Source organism: Anthonomus grandis, chromosome 16 (assembly GCF_022605725.1).
Source record: "Anthonomus grandis grandis chromosome 16, icAntGran1.3, whole genome shotgun sequence".
Taxonomy (NCBI): Eukaryota; Metazoa; Arthropoda; class Insecta; order Coleoptera; family Curculionidae; genus Anthonomus; species Anthonomus grandis.
Genome location: NC_065561.1, coordinates 12246399 through 12267481, shown reverse-complemented (window position 1 = coordinate 12267481; position 21083 = coordinate 12246399). Strand labels below are relative to the sequence as shown.

General features: G+C 31.7%; 1 protein-coding gene across 4 annotated transcripts in view; it reads right to left on the bottom strand.

Moving 5' to 3' along the window:
* LOC126745487 (ral guanine nucleotide dissociation stimulator-like 1) overlaps positions 1-21083 on the bottom strand; it is an 85432-nt gene that overhangs the window by 53336 nt on the left and 11013 nt on the right. For 2 of the 4 annotated variants that reach the window (XM_050453349.1, XM_050453350.1), the window contains exon 1: positions 18314-18904. The exons of the other annotated variants lie outside the window; for them this stretch is intronic. In XM_050453349.1, coding sequence (XP_050309306.1) covers positions 18314-18535 — 222 coding nt within the window. In that variant the 5' untranslated portion in view covers positions 18536-18904. Of the gene's footprint in view, positions 1-18313; positions 18905-21083 lie in introns of those variants that run through there. 4 annotated transcript variants of the gene reach the window in all.

Here is a 21083-nt window from a genome sequence, read left to right as displayed (position 1 = left end):
CGTAAGAAATGACCTTAAACTAATATATGAATATGCAAAAGAACATAATTTAGTAATCAAACAAAACCAAAATAATACAATTCTCAAGTAAAAAAATCGTGTCAAAATATTGTATCTACAACTGATATTAAGCCAAACAATGTTCAAATTTATTTTTTCTGACAGCGTGAAGGCTTTGGGCCTAACAATAGTCAGCTCCCTTAGATTTAGAGAACATCTAAGTTTAGTTCTGCAAAAATGTTATATACGCATGCGTATACTTTATGCAAATAACTCTATCTGAAACTTGAAAACTAGAAAAAACTTACTGAATATTTGTTCTCTCAATTATCCAGTATTGCTTGGCAGTATATTTTCCATGTTTAGATCAGCAGGGACAATATCGCTTACAGCACGTGCAGAATAACTGCTGTAGATTTATTTTTGATTTAAGGAAGTCAAATCATGTTTCTGGACCTATTAATTCCTTTAAATGGTTGACTTTTTGTTAAAAATAGACCAATATATCTATTTGAAAAACTTACTCCAATATATCAAATGCATGTTCGCCATACTATATACTTTGTCACTATTTTAGAAAGAGTTTAAGAGTAGCTTTAGCTAATCATCACCTTTGTAGGTAATAATGGTGGATTCTATTATTACCTGAATAAAGACATATTGAATTGAATTGAAGTAACTTGATAACCGTCGATAACCTTTTAAAAGCTTCAGTAGAGGTGAAAACTTTTTGTCAAACCTAATATATTATCAAATATAGGAACATATGCTCAAAACTAGATATATTATATAACTTATATTGCTGTATAAACCAACTGCTAATAGGGTAAATTAAAAATACTTTTCAACCTGAACAGCATCACGTAAAATTAGCTATAAATACAGCAGTTTTTATTTTTTCTTTACCTTTATGATAAAAAGTGTCTTTCTTTAATGCCCTTCCTGTAATTTTTTTTTATTGAATAAATTAAATAAATTGAAATATGGCATAAGTAAAGGCCATAAGTAGTTGTCACGTTTAAAAAATTATATTTTATTGACCATTGTATTAACTGCATGGTAAGATAGATGTTATAAGTGTTAAGTGATGCTCGATCATGTGAATTTGTTCAAAAACTAAGACGTTTAAATTAAAAGTATTGAAAAGTATGTGTATATAAAAAGAAGCACTAAAAAGAATACAGTAATTTCAATAACTTATTAGCTTTTTGAATTCGGCGTTAATGTGTAATCTATTAAATTACCACGGTTACAGTATAGTTATTAAAGAATAATGAAACTGCCTGATAAATGTATAACTACATTAAAATTTAATGGAATTCTAGATATTATACATACATAAAAATATAATATAAATTGGTAGTGATATCATTCAATACGACAGACCAGAAAACTCGTTATACCCGACCATTATTTTACAATGCATGCTTCGGGATAAGGTTTTTCAGAATTTTTTGGTTTTTATAAACCACTCTTATAGGTCTGGGAGCTATTATATGTTTAAAGGAATGTCCAACAAATAATAAACACATTATCTTGGAAACAAATATTTTAGTCCATTTTGATGTGTATATGTTGAATTTATATAAGTATTTTAATATTTAGTCGTTATTTATTAAAGATTAATTCTTACAGAGACTATATAATCTTTTATAAAAGTAAGCCAAATAAAAGATAAAAAACCTATTAAATACTGCGTAAATATAATTACCTGAACCAAAATTGTCTTTAAACTATATATAAACTAAAAAACCTTTTTTTACATAACTAAAACGGCCTGAAATATGTCATTATATAATAATTTATCATAATATAAGTTATAGTCCCAATCTCACATTTTATATTTATTTATTTAATTGCAAATTTTGCAATTAGGTACTTTACTTTCAATAGTTCCAACAACCCAGGATGTTATGCAGGTTTCAATTTATACTTCAATGCACTTTTTACTGTTTTATCACCCAGAGAAATTCATTTACATAATACTAATTATATTCATATTAATCTATCAGTAATAACGGATGTCCTTTCGTTATTTTGACGTTTTGAGAGTATGAATATAAGTGAATTTTCGCACTATCGATTTAATAAGTTAAATAAGCCTGCTATACATAATAAAATACAACAATAACCATCTACAAATTAAGTTTTTCCCATTATTACTCACTATTAAATTGTAACCATAAAATATTTTATAATGATTAAGAAATACCAGTCTCAAATGGTCGTGAGTAACTTGAGTTGCCCAGGTGCAAATTTAAGTACGTTACATGGATAGAAAGAAATATGTGAAACATTGTTTTGGTCTTTAAAATAACAAAGAATAAAACGCAAATGTGGAACAATCAATTTAACTACCTACTTGCGTTGACGTTATAGAATAGACGGCTTATTGATTATCTATTATGTATGTACTTGCATGCACCCCTATGTAAATGATGCGATTTGAATTGACGTGAATTTAATGAAAGATGACTTTGAGTCAAAAATAGTCAATATCAGTTTTTAATTAATTCTAACTTGTCGAATTTCATTCAAGTTATATTTTCTAATGCTTCACCGACAAAGGGACTTTATCCAAAGAATCCTCACCCCCATATAGAGCAGAGTATAAAAAATATAAAACTTAAAAAACACACTGTTATAGAGATTGAACTTTTTCTTCACCAACAGGACTTTCATTGTAAAGCCGGACTACTTGAACGATAAACATCGACGAAAGAATGCAGTTGTATGAAGATCACACCCATAAATCTTAAATTTAAATTACCAATATTCTTACTTTTAATAAATAGGCTGAACCCAATCTGATGAAATAAGATCAAAGAGTGGAGTTTGGGTCTCTTTGTGATGTGAAGCTGCTTGCAATCCTGCAATTTGTGATACAAAGGTTTATACTTTCTAGTACCATAGACATTTTAAAGAGCTTCACTATCACTTTTAGCGACTTCTCATTTATTAAGATTTTAATGACTTCCAAGTAAATTCCATCTGGACCTGAAGCTTTTCTATGCTTTTTCAACGAGATTGCATATTGGACTTCTTCCTTAGCTATGCCTAGCCTTTCGCGTGCATATTGTGGAGGAATGTCCGATCTTTAATCGTGAAAAAGATTCTTGATATAGCTACATCACTGTTTCAAATCTTCAATGTGCAAGAGAATGCCAGTCTGGCCCGGTTTGTATACAGCAGCGTTCTTAAGTTTCTTGTGCATATTAAAAGTGTCATTTGATATTATATAATCTTCTTTGGTCATTCTAATTTTGAACATTCTTTATTTCACGGTTCAATCAAGGGTGTCCGAGATTTTTCGGACGCTTTTTTCAAGCGTCTCTCTTTCATTAAATTAAGAATGTCATCACTTTTTCCAAGCTTTCTTTTTGATTTTAGTATTGTCTAAAGATAATTTTGCTATTTTTTGATAGGTTTGCGTTTGTGAAAGCTTCCTTGATATTGGTCCAAACAGTCTCTGCTTCAGAATTCTCCACAACGTTTACTTTGCTTCGTTAAGTCCACAATTTAGTTCGTTTCTGATCTCAGCTTGCGTTTCTGGTTTGTTCAGCTCTGTCAAATCTGCTTTAGGGCAGTTTGCTTTTACTGTACATTTTTTAGAGTTAACTGAACATTTACTACTAGCGGATTATGATCCGAATTTATATCTGGCCAGGGTAGGCTTTTGCCGATTAATGCAATTTCTGTATCGTTTATAGAAAGTCAATTTGGTTTCTGACTATCCACTCTGGCGTATTAAAGAAAGTGTTCGAGACAAAAAACTCCACGACTTTCTTAGTTGTTCGTAAAAGGCTTCAACAACTTCGCCTGAGTGATCGCTCGTTGGTGCATATATCTGGATAATGTTGACATTATATGGTTTCGAGCTGTACAAATGCTACTCTATCAAAAACCAGGGCAAAAGATTTCACCTTTTTTTGTACTTGTGTATTTGTTATGAGTGCCACGCCGTTTTAGTGATTGACCTTTTCGTTGCCAGCATGGTAGATATGATGGATGTCGATTTTGAATTTTCCAGAATTTGGGATCTCATTTCACATCTCTAAAATGTGTTCATATCATTGATGGCTTTGTAAGTTTAACCAGATTGAAACATACTTTGTGCGTTCCAGGTAGCAATCTCAACGCGTCTTAAACGGTAACAACGCGTCTCGGTTGTAAACCATTTAAGAAGTTGATAAGGCGGCACTTTGATAGTTGGGGCTGATGTTTCGATTTGGTCGGAATAATCCAAATCTCATTGAAGGGTTTTTAACGGCCAACGAATATCGAAATCAAATTCTGGAACCCATTGTTGCTACAGAATTTGTTAAAAATTGTGTACTTCTGCACGACAATGCACGATTTCGAGCACGTTTGACATATTGAAAAATGTATGTTTTAAACCGAAATCGCGTTCCAGACAAGAAATTCGAGTTGCTGAACAGTATGCAAGAGCAATGGCTACAAATTGAGCAAAACGACATTGATAATTTAATAAGGAGCATGCGAAGCAGATGTCGAGTTGTTAATAACAACAGGGGTAGTCATACACTCTATTAACCCATTAACGCCCAAATTATTTTTTTTTTGAAAATCGTTGAAAAAATAGTCTTGCCATGTTATTTTGGATAATTTTTAGCCAAAAAAAAATTAAAGAAATTTTTTTGTTTTTTAGTTTTTTCAAAAAAAGATGATCTATAAATAGATCGCTGGGCAAATAATTGATTTTTTTTTATAAAAAAATATGTTTTTTATTACTGTAAAATTGTACAATATCTAATTTTTGCGGTGATATTTTACAAAACAAGTGGTGCAAAGCGTAATGTTACATTGGCATCATCTTTGATTGGTTCTCTTTTCCAAAAAATGACCCTTTTCATCAAGTCTAACTTCATCAGGTACGCGTGATTTGGAGGTTGATGGTAAGCTCAGGGGTCTACCTTTCATAATACTTCGTCCATGACCAAGCTTGAGGTAGGTTACTGCAATCTCGCGCCTAAAATATTTTAAATTTATTGATTTCTTCCCATTGATTCTTCGGTAAAGCTGCAACGAATTTATTACTGCCATATCTATCATCCTTGTGAATAAACACCAGTACCACTTTTTGCCTCGGATGGCGATGCTATGCTTCTCCAAAAGCCAGTCATGGTGATCCACTCCTCCCATGTATTTATTGTAGTTGTATATCAGTCTAGGTTGGGAAACTGGCATGCGAGCTTTTTCCTTTCTATTCCAGCGTGGAACTGAGGCTACTCGCTCTACGTGATCAAAATTAGTGGCCATTGAAACACACTTATTGTCATTCCATTTAACAATTAGTATTTCATTTTTGATGTCGAATCTAAAATCATATGATCCACGAGGCATTTTTTCCAGTTCCTTGGTTGATTGTAATGGGCACTGGGCAGTCCGATTTTCCCTTATCGTACCAGTAGCTCTAAATTTAAATTCTTTTAGCTTGTGAAATAGCCTATGACTACTAAAAAAATTATCGAAGTAGACGGAGTAGCTTTTCGGATTTTCCACAATTGATAGCAGTTCTACAAGTACCCTGGTACCCAAAGGCTCTTTTTGTTGATTTTCTTCTTTTCCAGCATAAAGTGAAAAAGAAAAGCAATATCCGTCTTCCCCACACATTGCCATAGTTTATAGCCAAAACGGATTGGCTTGGCTCTAATGAATTGTTTTAACGAGTGCCATCCATAATACCTCAACAATCATTTCATCAATTGACAGATTTCCTTGAAAAATTCCGAATTTTTTAAAATTATTATTAACTTTTTCAAATAATGGTCGTATTTTAAAATATTTATCATTTGTGTTGTCTTTAGCTTTAGTATTGTCGACAAAATGAATACATGATTTTATTTCCAAGTAGGCATTTCTACTCATAGCATTTTTCACGATTGATTGGCCCAAATCGTCTTCATCGGACCAGTAATCTCTTTCAGAGGGTAAAGTATGATAGCCACTAAATATCAAAAAACCAATAAAAATCCTTATATCATCTTTTGATATTGTAAATCCATGTCGATTCTTTTGGGTAACTGCATAATTAGTAGTTTGTTCCCTTATCATGCTGTAAATTTCATTATCGAAAAAGTGTTCAAATATGTTTACCGCAGAGGAGTCTTTCAATGTAGCTTTCATATCATTCTCAGCTTGTAAAAAATCCTGTTCGGCTGTTTGAAGATTATATTTAGAGTCAGTTTTGATCCATTTAGTTTCAAGTTTTTGTGGTTTTTTAATTTTTGCTTTTTTTTTCTCAGGGAGTAGACGTGGTAAGTTATCTTCTTCCTCGCTTTCGTCATCTTCATTTGTCTGTATTTCTACATAACCAGCAATATCTTCTAAGATAGGGATTCCACCGGCCACCGGTATACTACGATGAGTTTTTTCTATTTATAATAAATTACTGTTTCCAAAAAAAAAATTGAAACGTGTCTAATTTTAATACTTGACTTTTAATTTGACGGCATTCTTCATGATAACTTATTGATTTAGATCCTTTATATATTGTGTTTGATTTTTGTGGTACAAAGATGTTTTTGTGAGAGCCAAGAGTCATTGTTTGTTGTTCCTAAGTTAAGTTTTAAATATTTTAATTTAGCAGACCTAGAGAAAGATAAGACCTGGACTTTAGTCGAAGAAATTCATACGATTCACTTAGTTCAGTTTTAAATACAACGCATTTTTTGTTTTATTCTGCTTTTTGTTCTTCGTTAATATGTAGGTCTTGTTATTGCTGCTATTTCAAAACAAAACAGAGGATTTTGGGTCTCTTTGCCACGTAATTCTCCAATTTGTACTACAAATGTTTTTACTTCCTAATACCATAAGCATAACTTAGACAATACTTCTCTCACATGTTCGACATCTACCTTTATTTAGACTATACAGTTTTTTTCTTTAGCAAATGTCAGCAACTTTGCTAATTCTAATTCTGCTTATTGCTAGTATGATAAGCCGAACCAGTTAACCAGTCCTTTGGCTCTTCCAGTTTGCCATTTCCATGTTGTCTTCTTCCTTTGTTTATTTTTATTCCTTTTCTTCCTACCAAAGAGGAAGGTAAAGGAATAAACTTATGGATTTATAAGCATATATCATATTTCATCCTTTTGATGCTTTGTTAGGTTTTTGTGGTCCAAAGATGTTTTTGTGTGCGCCAACAGTTTTTGTGTGTTGTTCCTAAATTGTGATTTAAATATTTTGGTTTAGCAGTCCTTGAGAAAGATGAGACTTAGGTTTTATTTGAAAAAATTAATTTGATTCGCATAGTTCAGTTTTTAATATAATACTATATATTTTTGTTAATGTTGCCAGTTCATTAAATGATTTATTATTATTTTAGAAACTTGCGTAAAATGATATGATCAGTAGTAGAAAACTACAATAGCATATTATTTCTTATACGACTTCAGATCTTTCAAAAGTTCTCTTGCTGCAAAGCATTCCTAACGGTTAATTTCATTTCTTCACTATAATCTGATTCAATTCTATCGTTAAAAATGAGCATGTTGAAATTGTTTTTCACCGTACATCTAATACTGTCTATAGGACAACGTGAGTTTAGACAAATGATTATCCAAATCAATCATTCAGAAAATTCCCACGGTCGAACACCTAGAAGAATCTAATTTTACAAGCTGTGTTGGAGAGTACCAAAGTAAAGGCAGTGAGTGTTTAATTATTAATACGGTATTTACTATATCATAGAATTTTAAAATTGTTAAATAAATTATCGGTTCACATAATTTTAAAATGATTGACAAATTATAAAGATGCTATTGCGACACTACATCCTGGTGTTTTCTAATTGAACATCATTATTCAAGGAGACGATTTTTGACGAGATCTATTTTAAGCAAAAAACTTCATATAAGCATGTGACCTAAATGTCTTAGCATAGAATTATTAATTAAATTAGAAAAACGTATCTATATACACCTCACTACAGTGTGAGTCTGTAACTTGGAATAAATTCAGAAGTGGTATAAATCCTAGAACCCGTCGTTTAGTATTTTTAGTTGCGCTCTTTTTTGTTGAAAACAAAGTTAGACAGTGTGTCTCAAAAATAAGACATGACGTCATCGACGATTTTTTTAAATAGTAATCCTAATTTTGTATTGCGTATTTTTAAAGAGCGTATCAAATTATAAGTACATAGCTGCAAAATTTCAAGTTTATGTGATTAACCGTTTTTTAACAAATGTTTAAAATATAGTCCATTTACTATTTAATATTATCCTAAATGTGCTACGATTTTTTTAAAAAGGGCACACTGTATAAACGCTTTGGTACTTTCAAGGCCGACTATAATGAAATAAACTCCGGGGTTTTTATATTCATTTCATTCAAAATTACGTAGAATATTAATTATTGCAATAAAATATAGAAATAACACTTTCTTTCTTTACTAGCAGTTTTTTCTACATTCAGTTCTATTCTGTTTATTAAATTTACTGGAAAATAAACTTTTAAGCCACATCAGTCACTTCATGTAAAAGGGTCATTAAAAAATTAAATACATTTTTGTTTTAAGTGTCTCACTAAAAGAGTGGTTAAGAGCCCTATAAAAATATACAGAGAACCGATATAAACTTAACCTAAACACCATCACAGGGGCCATAAAAGACTCGCATTTGTTGAACCCAGATGTTTGCTAAATTGTCACTGCTGTTCAGGGTTTACGATTTCAAACTTATATTACTACATAGATTTTCTTTTTTACGGTATTTGGAAAATTTACAACTTTATGAATTCGATGCAAAGTTATAGTCGGTCTGACAATAAACGAGCCTTTTGAAGATTTATCTGGTACACGTTGGCAAACATTTATAAATTCCGAGTTTATATTTACACACCTTTAGGCGCGAGCGGAATAGCGAACGACCGACCTATCTCAACCATTTGCATAGGAATTCCGTTTCACAAGATGATTTTTCCTTTTTACCCATACATATTTATAATGTTTACAAAATTGAAAGTTTTTCAACTAGTTTTAGTTTATTTCTCTAATAGTGTTATTGTTAAAATGGTTTTTGTGAGTGGATGAGAGCAATTTTTTAATAATTTACAAAAATATGTGTATAATAGGGTAGAGGAAACAAAAATAGACATTTTTTAGGACAACGAGTATGTATTTTATCGAATCGTATCTAAGACTGCTTGAGTGCTTGGTATCTAGAGTTCAGTAAGAGTTTTGAAGAGTTTCCGGAGTAATTTGCCACTACTCTGATTTAATGATATCAAATAGTTATTGTTGATTTCGAATATGGCTGATGAAGATGTCCCAAAGATGCTGAATGGAATTTTAGTCTGAAGAATAAAATGACCATTTAAGTACAGTTATAAGACAACAAGCTTTTACGATCTTGGATTTGGTATATTATCATATTGAAAAATCATAGCATCAAAGGTAGCATTGTATTTTCCATTATCTTTCTGTATTGAACTTGCTCCATTTTATCCTATATTTAAATACTTCTGTCCCAGATCAAGAAAAATATCCCCAGACCATTATATTCCCTCGTGCATGATTCGCAGTAAGAATTTTGTACTTTGCTTTGAATTTGGCTCAACTGGTCCTGCTATCATATGCAAATAGTTATTATTAAATAATAAGAACGTTATTAAAAGTTTCCACTACTGTATAAGCTATTAAAGTTTCATTTAATTATTTATTAATAGCTCAAAGTATATGTTTAATTTTTTTGGAGAATTTACATGGTCAACTAATTGCGTTTATTCAAATGACACCAGTAAGCATAAAATTAATGAACAAGTAAAAAATCAGCTTGTAACCAGTTTATGAATTCAGTAATTTTACCTGGCGGAATCTGTCGTAAAATGGACCACTTGAGCAAAGAATGCTACAATACTGAATTATTTAATCAAAAATAAAGGGTGTTACAAAAGTCCGGGTTGTTACTTCAGGGGCGTAGCATATGTGATAATTTAAAACAAAAGTTTTTTTTTTGTAAACCGCCTCCAAGGAAGAAACCATCATTTAAAGACGGCGCTTGGTAAAGCGATTTTTTGCTCATAGTTCTTGGCCTCCTTTGGTTGTACATTGGCGATATTTAGGGTTACTAGGTCTGTCGAAAAGTTATCCCTCCAGCGCAATCTGGGTCTTCCAAGTGATCTGATGCCGGTTGAATTCTATTCTCATACTATTTTCCAGATTCCCATACTTCATTCGAGAAACTATTTTGAACTTCATTATTTTCTGTAGTGCAGAGTAACAGCGATTCCTTTGTATTCTCATGTTAATGTCCTCTATCATATTAATATTTGCTGTTATTGTTGCTTCCAAATATTTAAAGTAATCCACTCGCTCAAAATGGTATGTTTACATTTTGATCTCGTTGACCGGTTCTTACGTCTTATATTTAATTTAGACGCATTAATTTTTAAACCGATTCTTTTGTAGCATTTTCTAGTTGAAAGAAATCTTCTTTTATGTAATAATAATAATAATAATCGTCTTTTTATTCAAAAAAGACAACAGATTGACAAATATTACAAATGAAAAAAAAGGCGAAGTCTAGCCTATGGCTACTCAAACTTAACCCTAATGAATAATAAATAAATTTCTGTAAACATACATAATAATAATAAAAAAAATAATACAAAGATGAAATATTATAAAGAAATTATTGTTCCCACCCGTATACAACCCCAATCCCAATCGTATACAACCATCATCAAGAGTTAGAAAATAGGAGCTCAACTGTTCTCTAAATTAATACAACCTAAATCCTGACTTAAACTTGGTTAAATTATGAAGTAGTAAATTATTGTTTGGCAAGGAGTTACAGGTTTTAATCGCATTGTAAGTAAAAGACTTCTTGTATGTTCTTGTATTATGTCGAGGAATAATATATTTACATTTATTTCTGGTATTTATATTATGGATGCTCAAGTTGGTTTTAAATTTATTTTTTAGAGATTTAGATATGTATTTTGAATTAGTAATTAAACCATGCATAAAAACACCCAAATGTTGAGTTCTACGATTTAACATATTCAACCAGTTCAAATCATTAATTTTATGTGATACGTGATCTGATTTTCTTAAATTAAAAATTAGACGAATGCATGTATTCTGCACCTTTTGAATACGATATTGTTCATCTTGACGAAGATAAGGGCCATAAATAAAATCAGCATAGTTAAAGTGGGAAAGTACAAGAGTTTCACATAACATTGTCATTAGCTTGATACTTAAAAGGTTTCTATTGGAATATAGTTGTTTAAGCGATATATATGACCTTTGTAGAAGTTGCTTAAGATGATCGGAAAAAATAAGCTGGCAATCAAGTATAACACCCAGATTACGAGCAGAATTACAAAATGGTAATATTTGGTCACCTATTTTGATTTTAATATTATTTTTTAAATATTCGTTTTGACTTCTTTTGCCAGACAGCATAAGTTTTGATTTTGATGGATTCAGTTGAAGGCCGTGTTTTTAGAGAGATCTTTTAGGTTGTTTAGTTCATGATTAATAGTTTCGTTACAAGTAATAAAGTCCTTTGAAGAGAAGTGATAGTACATCTGGGTATCGTCAGCAAAAGCTTGTATCTTTCCGACATAAGGAGAGCTTATAAGTTCAGACGTATAAATAATAAAGAAAAGGAGACCAAGGATATAGCCCTGAGGTACTCCTGATAGTATGGCACTAGACTCCGAGTACACACCATTAACAAACACTTTTTGTGACCTGTTAGAGAAGTATGATGCGATGAGTGACAGTGAGTCGACGTCAAAACCGTAATATCTTAGCTTTGCCAACAAGAGTCGATGATTTATAATGTCAAATGCCTTGGAGTAATCTAATAATATGAGAATACATTCAAGTCCATGATCCAGTGCCTCTATTATATCATCAGTTACCACAGCCAAGGCGGAGGATGTGGAATACCCCTTACGAGACCCGTTTTGCAATTCTGAGATCATACCATTATCATTTTAATTTGAGTACATCTGGCTGTATAAAATTTTCTCCATTACTTTCGAAATAGCAGAAAAAATTGCTATAATGCGTAAGTCATTAAATGTCTCTGGTTTTTTTGATTTTGGTAAAGGTGCAGTTTTCCAACTTTGAGGAAAATAATTTTGTTCTATGCCACTGTTAATAATATTAGTTATGTAAGGATCAATAAATGGACTGCAATATTTCAACATAGATGACGTGATTTTATCTGTGCCACAAGCATTAGTTTTCATGTTTTGAATAATTTTATGAACATCTTCTATAGAACACATGGAAAGTTTAAATTTTTTCGATGCGCTGAATTTGTTGTTTTCGTAAAATTCTATAGTTTCATCACAGTCATTAGATCTGTTGTTAAAAAATTGAGAAAAATGCTGGTTTATTAAGTTTGGATCTGTTAAATTAGGAGATAACTTGCTATCATTTGAGTTTAGGACATTTAACGATCTTAGTGCTGACCATGTTTTTTTGACTAGAAATAAAATTGAGATAGGCCTTTTTTTCGGATCTCTGTACAGAAACTGTAAAATTACGCAGTTCTTTGTACCGGTTCCAATCTTGAGGTTCTTTAGTACGCTTAAATTTTTGTAAGGCTTTATCTCGCTCCTTCATGCGAGAGCTCCCTAAAGGGGGCATGAATATCAAAAAGTGTTTTTAAAAAATCAGTAAAAAGAAGTAATTTTTTGTCTACATCGTTCTCATAAACAATGTCCATCCAAGGCAAATTGTAGAGATCGGACAAAAAATCCTTTAGAACAAAATCTTTAAAACAACGATACGTAACAAGTTTTGATAAAGGCTTATTAGATTTTAGTTTTAAGTCAACAAAAACGAGTCTGTGTTCAGAGATTGTATCGGCAGAGAGTGTACCAGAGGATGTAACTAAAGTGGTATCACTGAAAAAAATTGGATCTATAAGGTTGCTTGAATTTTGAGTTATACGAGTTGGTTCGTTAAGTATCTGTACAAGATTATATGAGTCAAAACAGTTAAGGAAATTAATATTAATGTTTTATGTCTTATGTATTATTTTATGTCTATAGTTTTATAGTTTTCTATCCTACTATATATATATATATATATATATAGAACCCAAATGCCAGAATATCTGGGGGCCTTTGATCCCTGAACAGAAGTGTACCAGTATTTGCTGTTCCTACGACTTTCTCTTAAACTATGTTAAATAGCAGGGGCTACTAGGCGTCACCCTATTTAGGACCATTCTTTAAGAAAAAAGGCGGTGTAAACACCTCTTGCAATCCTGACACTACTTTAGGATTTTTCCACACATGCTTTAGTCATTCTTATCAACTTTCTAGATATGCCTAGTTCTGCCATCGCATTCCATATCTCCACTCTTAAAATAACTGCTTGTTGGAAACTTAGAACATTGAACGGCTAGAATAACATGCCGTACAACTATGGACAGCGCATCGAGAGGCTACGAAAGCACATGCGTAGCTGCTGTTTTAGATGTGTGACAGGGAAACATTGCCCATACTATTTGATGAGATAAAGGAGGACGCATTAGAGAATCAATAGGAATTTGATATTCGTTCAATATCTCTGGTGTGGATTTTTTAAAGTGTTTAAAATTATCGTTATAAGGAGTCTTCAATACTGTTTAACTAGCTACTAGGAGAACGATTATTTAGCAACAATAATCAAAAACAAGAAACACTTTTTAACTGAAGAGAAGAGCACTGTTAATCTTGTACAACTTATGAGAATTGTATAATAAAAACAAAATAAAATGATTATGAATGTTATCACAAAGACGTGGATCAGACTCAGATCTGATGCATTTTTTTTCAAACGAGCTATACCAAAAATGTTTTGCTTCATTAACTGATTAAGTCGACACTGTTCAATCCTTTACTGTCACTATCTATGGCATTAAGCATTTAACTTACACATCACTGATGCCTGATATCGAATTTTCGCTGCAAAAGAAGATACTGAAACTTTGAGTCAAATACCATTCTACCATGCGGGAAATTACTGAAGCAAAAAATTGTACGCACAATTGTATATCAATTCAATTTGGCTTCACGCAATTAATCTTAAATGTGTTAAATTGTGTATGGTCGGTTTCTAAATGGTTATTTAAAGCTAAAAGGTTAATGGAGATCACACACCTTTCAAAATAGACCATATTTTGCAAATAAAGGAAAGAGACAATGAAGAAGCTTATTACGATGATTAGACTTCGGGCGGTTCTGATCCTGAATAATGTTCAACATCGCATCGCTGCTATGTTTGTCCGATATCTTAGCTTACTGCGACCTATAGTTAAATAAAAAACCTCAACGGCTTACTACCATTTTCCATAAACAGATTTTCGCAGGCCTATACTAATATGTTCGCAATCAAATTGTCTTTAATTTGATAAATATTTTAAGTGGTTAACAGAAAAGCGCAATTATCAATATCAACCTACCTATGTACTTAAAGAGTAGAGTTCTTGTGGTCAGGATTAAAAAAATTATTAATTAATATAAAAATATAATAATAAAAATTAATTAATAACATTTTTTTACGGCAACCCTATTGAAATACGTAAACAAATCAGTGAATATCGATCTTACTCCGGATCTTACTAACTAGAAATAAAATGTAAAAAATATTGTCTGCTCGGTACAATTAAAAAAAAATCATTTTATCGTCACGTTCGCCTTACCCGGAAACAACAACGGGGACGTAGTAAGTTCTGTTTCCCTTGGGCTTCTTAGGTAATATCTCAGGACTATACTAGATAAAGGGCATCACGATACACGCCTCTGTGTATCTGTGTTTCACAGAGGTGTGTATCGTGTGAATCGTGATGGGGCATTTTATATTAAGTTATGTGATATAATACAGGTTACTTTAATAATTTAATTGTATAAGTGTTTTCATACAATCGATGTCGGAAAAGCGATTTTCAGAAGTTACGAACTTTCGCTAAAAGATAAAGTGAATCCAACAATCTGTAACAACTCAGTTTTTGGATTTATATAAAAAAATGATTAAATTTTTACATTTTTTCTTTCAATTTATACATATCCACATTTGAAATATTATACGTATATTTGTATCATATAAAAAGCAATGCAACTGTACTTTTAGAGGGGAAAAACTTCTTTTTACATTAATGGTACTTCTGGTTATATGGCGCTGGAATGACTTCTTAATGAGATTATTGTACAATAATTCAAGAAATTGTACAGTTTACTTTATTAGAATAGCTTCTAATTTTCCGGGGTTTTAGTATAGAACCAATAGTACTTTGGTTTTGGCTTATCTGTCTGTGAAATATTGGGGATGGTCGTAAATATCATAAAAGATAAGAAAAGGTTAAAACCATTCCTCTGTATCATAAAATAGTTTCGACTATACGAGATAAGAAAAGAAGTGGCCCAAATAAACAAATATACAGTACTTTGATGTTTCAGAGTTTCTAACGTAATACAAATATAAATAGTAATTGACAATAACGTGGCCAGTTAGTTAAGACATAAAAGGTCAATAGAAACACGATGGGATTCACATTTAAATCAACAAAATAAAGCACTTCCTGCATAGATATTAGAGTCACAAAATAGACTTTGAAAGATAAGGGCATCCTCGAAAAAAATAAATTAAATAATATGGTTATCAAAGTTTATGGTCTTTTGGTTTAGAGATTATTATTAATTTTGCATTATTTTGTGATTTTTACTAGAAGTTTCTGTGATTATTGTGAGTTTTAACACCGATTTGGATAAAATTATATGACGAAAGGTTGTTCAGAACATCAGGCCGGAGAGGTTTTTTTTTCATAATTATTTCAGCTGAATATCATGCTGTATAGTAGGAACGTTATTTAGGAAGTTGGAGAATTAAAGATTGCGCATTATCCAATAATGGCGGACGCCTCCAATCGTCTGATAGATATTTGCTCATTTTTTACAGAATAACAATAATATGTAATAGGTCCACATTTGAGTCACATTTGAGTGGCTTCACGATGCATTGTTGAATGTTAAACGATATTATTCTTTTCTGAATTTTATATGGCTTTTTGTACTTCTTCTGAAAGAGTTAAAATTATTAAAGGGTTTGATGGGGGTAATTCGGCAGTAGAATTTAGGGATTTGGTTTCGATTATATTTGAAAAAAGACAGATTCCTATTTTCAGACGAATCTTTCTTTCGATGAGAAACAATCCTTTCGTTATTAACGAATATTTTTTCTGACTGTCTTATTAGTGAGCTTGTGAATAATCAATGGGCTCCTAGATCTCCAGATTTATCCAGATTTATTTTATTTTTGAGATTATCTTAAGGAGACCTGTTACAAACACTTTTTAATTAATGTGAAATTTTTAATGAATTTAGTGGGCTAACACATTTAGAGGAGTTGCGAAAGAAGATTAACGAATGTGTCAATTCCATTTTACCAGAATTCTTTTGCAAGCACGAAATGGCTTTCATGAAGGTTAACTCGTCTAAGGTCTGTTGAGCCTTTTATTTAAAGAATTTTTTGTTTATATTGAGAATTTAATTTTGCTTTTATATAGTGTTTAAATTTTTCATTAGGCACAGTATAATAAATATTTTGAGATTACGATTCTATGTGGGTTAAACACTAATGTTTGTAAAGCCTGCATCAGTAAAATATTTTGGAAATGCCCGTGTAAAACCCTCCGAGCAATATTTTGCAAAATTGTATTGCAAGTAACAATGTAACTCCCATCAAAGTCAGACGCTTACTAATGTCTTACTGAAAACCAACGACGTAGCAGAGCGCACGAAATGCATGTGTGCGCATTGCCACATTTCGCCTTTAAGCAGTTCTATATGCGTAATGATCATTCCCCAACCTGTATAGTAATTAGTCCATATTAAAGCATGGATGTGTTACTACTAGCTATTAAAAAATAAAGAAAACATTTCGGAAAACTGAAGGAACGATACTAAGCAGTAAAACAATAGAATAGCAACAAAAAAAAACTGTAACTTAAAACCAAATCTTTTTCAAGATCTGCGACAATAACTGATAAAGCAAAATTTACGAATCCTAAATTCACTTTTAACATATTCTAAAATGATCTTTCATAAATAAATCCCTAATGAAATTTGATTTAAAAAAATAACCGGTACTACTTGGCCAAAATTACCCATTTTGCCAGGGTGTCCCAAAATGCTTTTAACAGCATAGAACTTCCTTATTTTTAAAGATGCTCATTTCAAAAATATTTTCCGAACTACCCCTAACTAATTCATCCCCGAGAAACCACCCGTAACTTTTTTTTCAAAACACCTTCATTTTTTTAAAATTTTTGATTGAACGAATACATTGAATACGAATCAATTAATAATATCAATAGTGCTCTACCTCTCACACCAATATTTTTTTCGTATTGAATTTTAAAACCCAGCATATTTTTGTGATTTATTAATTTAATAATTATTTGTTGATTTATTTGATTTATTTATTTATAAATCGTTACCTTCAAAAATATGATTATTTTGTTTTACTTTTTATTGTATCCATTGTGCAATTTAGATCACTTTGAGTTTATATGTATTTTATGTTTAATAAGTAAGTTGTGTTTATAAAAAGGGATTCTAGACTATTATCGATTTTTAATGTATGTGTCGTTTTATCGTAAATTAGTTTAGGGGCATTGGCAAAATTAGTATTTTTTATATTGAAATTTTTGGACGTGGTATCTCTATTTTCAAATATAAATAGTCAATGATTTCATTTAAAAGAAATGTTATGCGTTGTTGCACTTATTTTCTAGTTAAGAGAAACTAAACATTATAATTTTTTTTATATATATTTTTATCTAAGAATGTCCTATTAAATTCCTTCATAAGTAAGCTTAGAAATTCCTAATAGTATGTTTAAAAATATGAAAACGGATAATAAGATGCAATTTCTAAGATAATCTTTCATATAATAAATGCGTAATAAAATTTTATTTAAAGAAATTACTAGTACTACTTTTTCAATTTGAGGCATATAAAAGTGGCGAAAACTAGCTATTAAACCCTACTACAATTTTGATTTTAATATGATCAAATGAAAAAAACTCGCTGAAGTCTTTTAAGCATTCCCAAATTTGATCTTATAATTCATAAAACGTCGAATCTATAAAATGTAGGTAAGTATATCTGTTTCAATAAAAAACTAAAGAACTTATCTCACATCTTTTCTGATTTAATTCGAGATAAAGAAAGTTTAATATTTGATTCATGAAACTCATCTTTAGGTAAAAATGTCAACAAAAAAAAGTGTGTAAATATTTGTGTCAATAATTGAATGCACTTTTCTTATATGATAACCTACCTTGACATACCACTTAGCACTTTTTTTATTACTTTTCCTAGGACCAGTACAAGCGCAAAACCTAAACCTGTTCCTATCAGCACTTTTACTCCTAGGCGGGTGATTAACGCTCTTCTTCCCAGTGCATTTCAACGTTAAAAATTTACTTTTTTCCACTACATCGTTATAAATATCGTTCTGAAACCCTATTGGGCAGTTCGCGTTCGACGTTGGCAAAAGCATGTTCTTTTTCAAAACAACGATATAAAACGATGAAAAAACTCTTAAATATTATTCGTCTATTATCAGTTTCACCACTTTAATTCAGAAAAACCACTTCCGAGTGCCGTTTTCAAAAGAAAAATCAATGCAAAAAACGTCCTGCTTTGAAAAGCGACGCGAGAACAGTGAATCATGGGGATCTCCTCCACAGGGAAACATCATCCCCCACGATCGATTTGAATCGGTTGGAGCGCAGGGTTGGTCGAAAAGGGTCCCTTGTTGCTCCTAAAGGCGATCGTAAGTCCGTTTTCGGTTTAACTTAAATCGAGTGGAATATTTTAAAATAAGGCGCGCGTACGATGCGTTTCTCGCGCGGATGTACACTGGCTCTCTGTTGGTTCATGGTTGGTTTACTGTAGTAGCCGAACGCGTGGTGTAGGAGATGGGGGAATTATAAATTGACCGTAAATAAATTACTGCCGGTTACACTTTAAAATTTAAAGGTACGCACTTATTTACCGTAGGAAAGTCAGGCGTTTACTAACAACACAAACAAACGGCTTCTTTGTTTTAGGATAGCCTGCAGTACACTGAGTGCCTACAATATGGAACAAATGTATTTAAAATCAGACACTGATTTTAAAAAAAAAATTAATCGCACCTCTTACAATTATTTGTACGTGAAAAAGTGAATTTGACATCAAACTTGACTACTTTCATTATATTTTGAACGAAATACTTAATATAGCAGTCATATTCAACAACTCACGCGGGTTTGTATCCGTGTTTAAAAAAAAACGATTAAAAAACAAGTTGTATTAATATGATACAATTAACTGCTCTAAAATTGCTTGTCAGTATCCTTGACGTATTTTGGTATCCGATTTGCATGTAAAAAGGTCCCGGGTTCAAATCCGCTGAATACATTTTTTTTTTACTGTGTTAGGTGGGTCAGAATTTGTTTTTTTAATATTAAAATATTTCAATACTTCATTGTAATTAAAAATCCTTTTCAGTAATAAAGTAGAAGATATAAACAGTTTCAGACAAAATTAGAGCAACTTTATGGTTTATATGTTTAAAACACAGGTAAAATATAACTAAAATAAAGATTTTTCATCACAACAAAATTGGAGCAACTTAATATTTTTTTTTTAATTAAACTGTATACAGAACTACAAAAATCAATATTTTATCCAGTACTCATTGTTCCCAATAGCTACGTTTACAACTCGCGGATCTATTAGGTACATGGATCAAATGTTATTTTTATTTAGTACCGCCCTGTTTACAAGTATTCATTTTGAGGGTGCAGGATTATCTCTAGGATCAAAATCTCAGTTGAAGGGAATTTATCAGTTTAGACGAGAAATTATAGACATAACCTCTTAATCTTTAAAAGTGTTATTGTGTTTAAAAATAATAAAAATAAACTAATAATTCTTTTTAAGGCTTAGGCTTGTCCTTGTCTTCCTCTCCTTCTTTATTTTTGCGTACAAAAATAAAAATCTGGTGAGCTAAAATTCAATAAAATGTCAAACTTGTCATTTTGGTACTTAATAGGTCCTAGTGTTTACACAGAAAAAAATTTTTAATCTATCCTGTCTGGAAAGCATCAAATTCGCGTATCAAATTTTAGTGTGCTGCCATTTAGGGTAGAGTGCTTCAAGAGTGCGCACTTAAGGTTTAATCAGGTAAAAAATCCAAACGAATTGCGTTGAAAATATATATTTTTTTATTTATGACTGTTGATACTTAAACAACAAAATAAGCTATAATTCGCAAACTAAACATCAGTACTTCAACAGAAAAAATTAAACTTAAAAAAAAAGTGATTTTGCGCACTCTTATAAACCCGCTTTTTAAGAGTACGCATTTAGTATTGTAAGAGTACGCACGCAATTTTATGAACATAGGTCACATGTATAAGATCTAGAACCCTCGTAGGCACTGCATTTTTCATGCCACCATTCAGCACACAATATGCACTCAATCCAGTCTTCTGTAACAGGTTCTTTAAATGTTTCGCTGCACCCTGGACAGCTCCACATTTTCTTATGAGGCGGTGATTTTGGCTTCTTCAAAACAGCTTTTCCATTTTTCGGTGTCTTCTTTGCCTGTCTGAGGTTCACAGCGCATTTTCTTTTTAAACTCTCTTCCGAAAGCTCTTGTGGTGGTGGTAGGTTATCGCCCATATCTAGTTTGACTATGGGTTACGGTTTTTTTTGCTCTTTTTCTTCAATTAGTTGGTCCTTATATGGGGAGTTGATGATGTTCCAGGAGTGTTCGATAAATCAAATGTTTTGGTTTCTGGCGCTACAGCAACTGTTTGTTCCAAAGTTGAAATGATTGCAGATGTGTTTGAAACCAGCTCTGTAGGCTGAGGTGAATTTTTCTTAGTAGTGGAACTCTCAAGAACAACAGTTGGACTGTCAAGAACTTTGGAAGCATTTTCAGAGGCTAATTCAGAGATTTGACGAGGTTGAATATTGATTTTAGACGTTGAGTTATTAGCGACTTCTAACTGAATGTTTGGCGCTTCTACTTGCGTAGCTACTGTAGCTGTAGC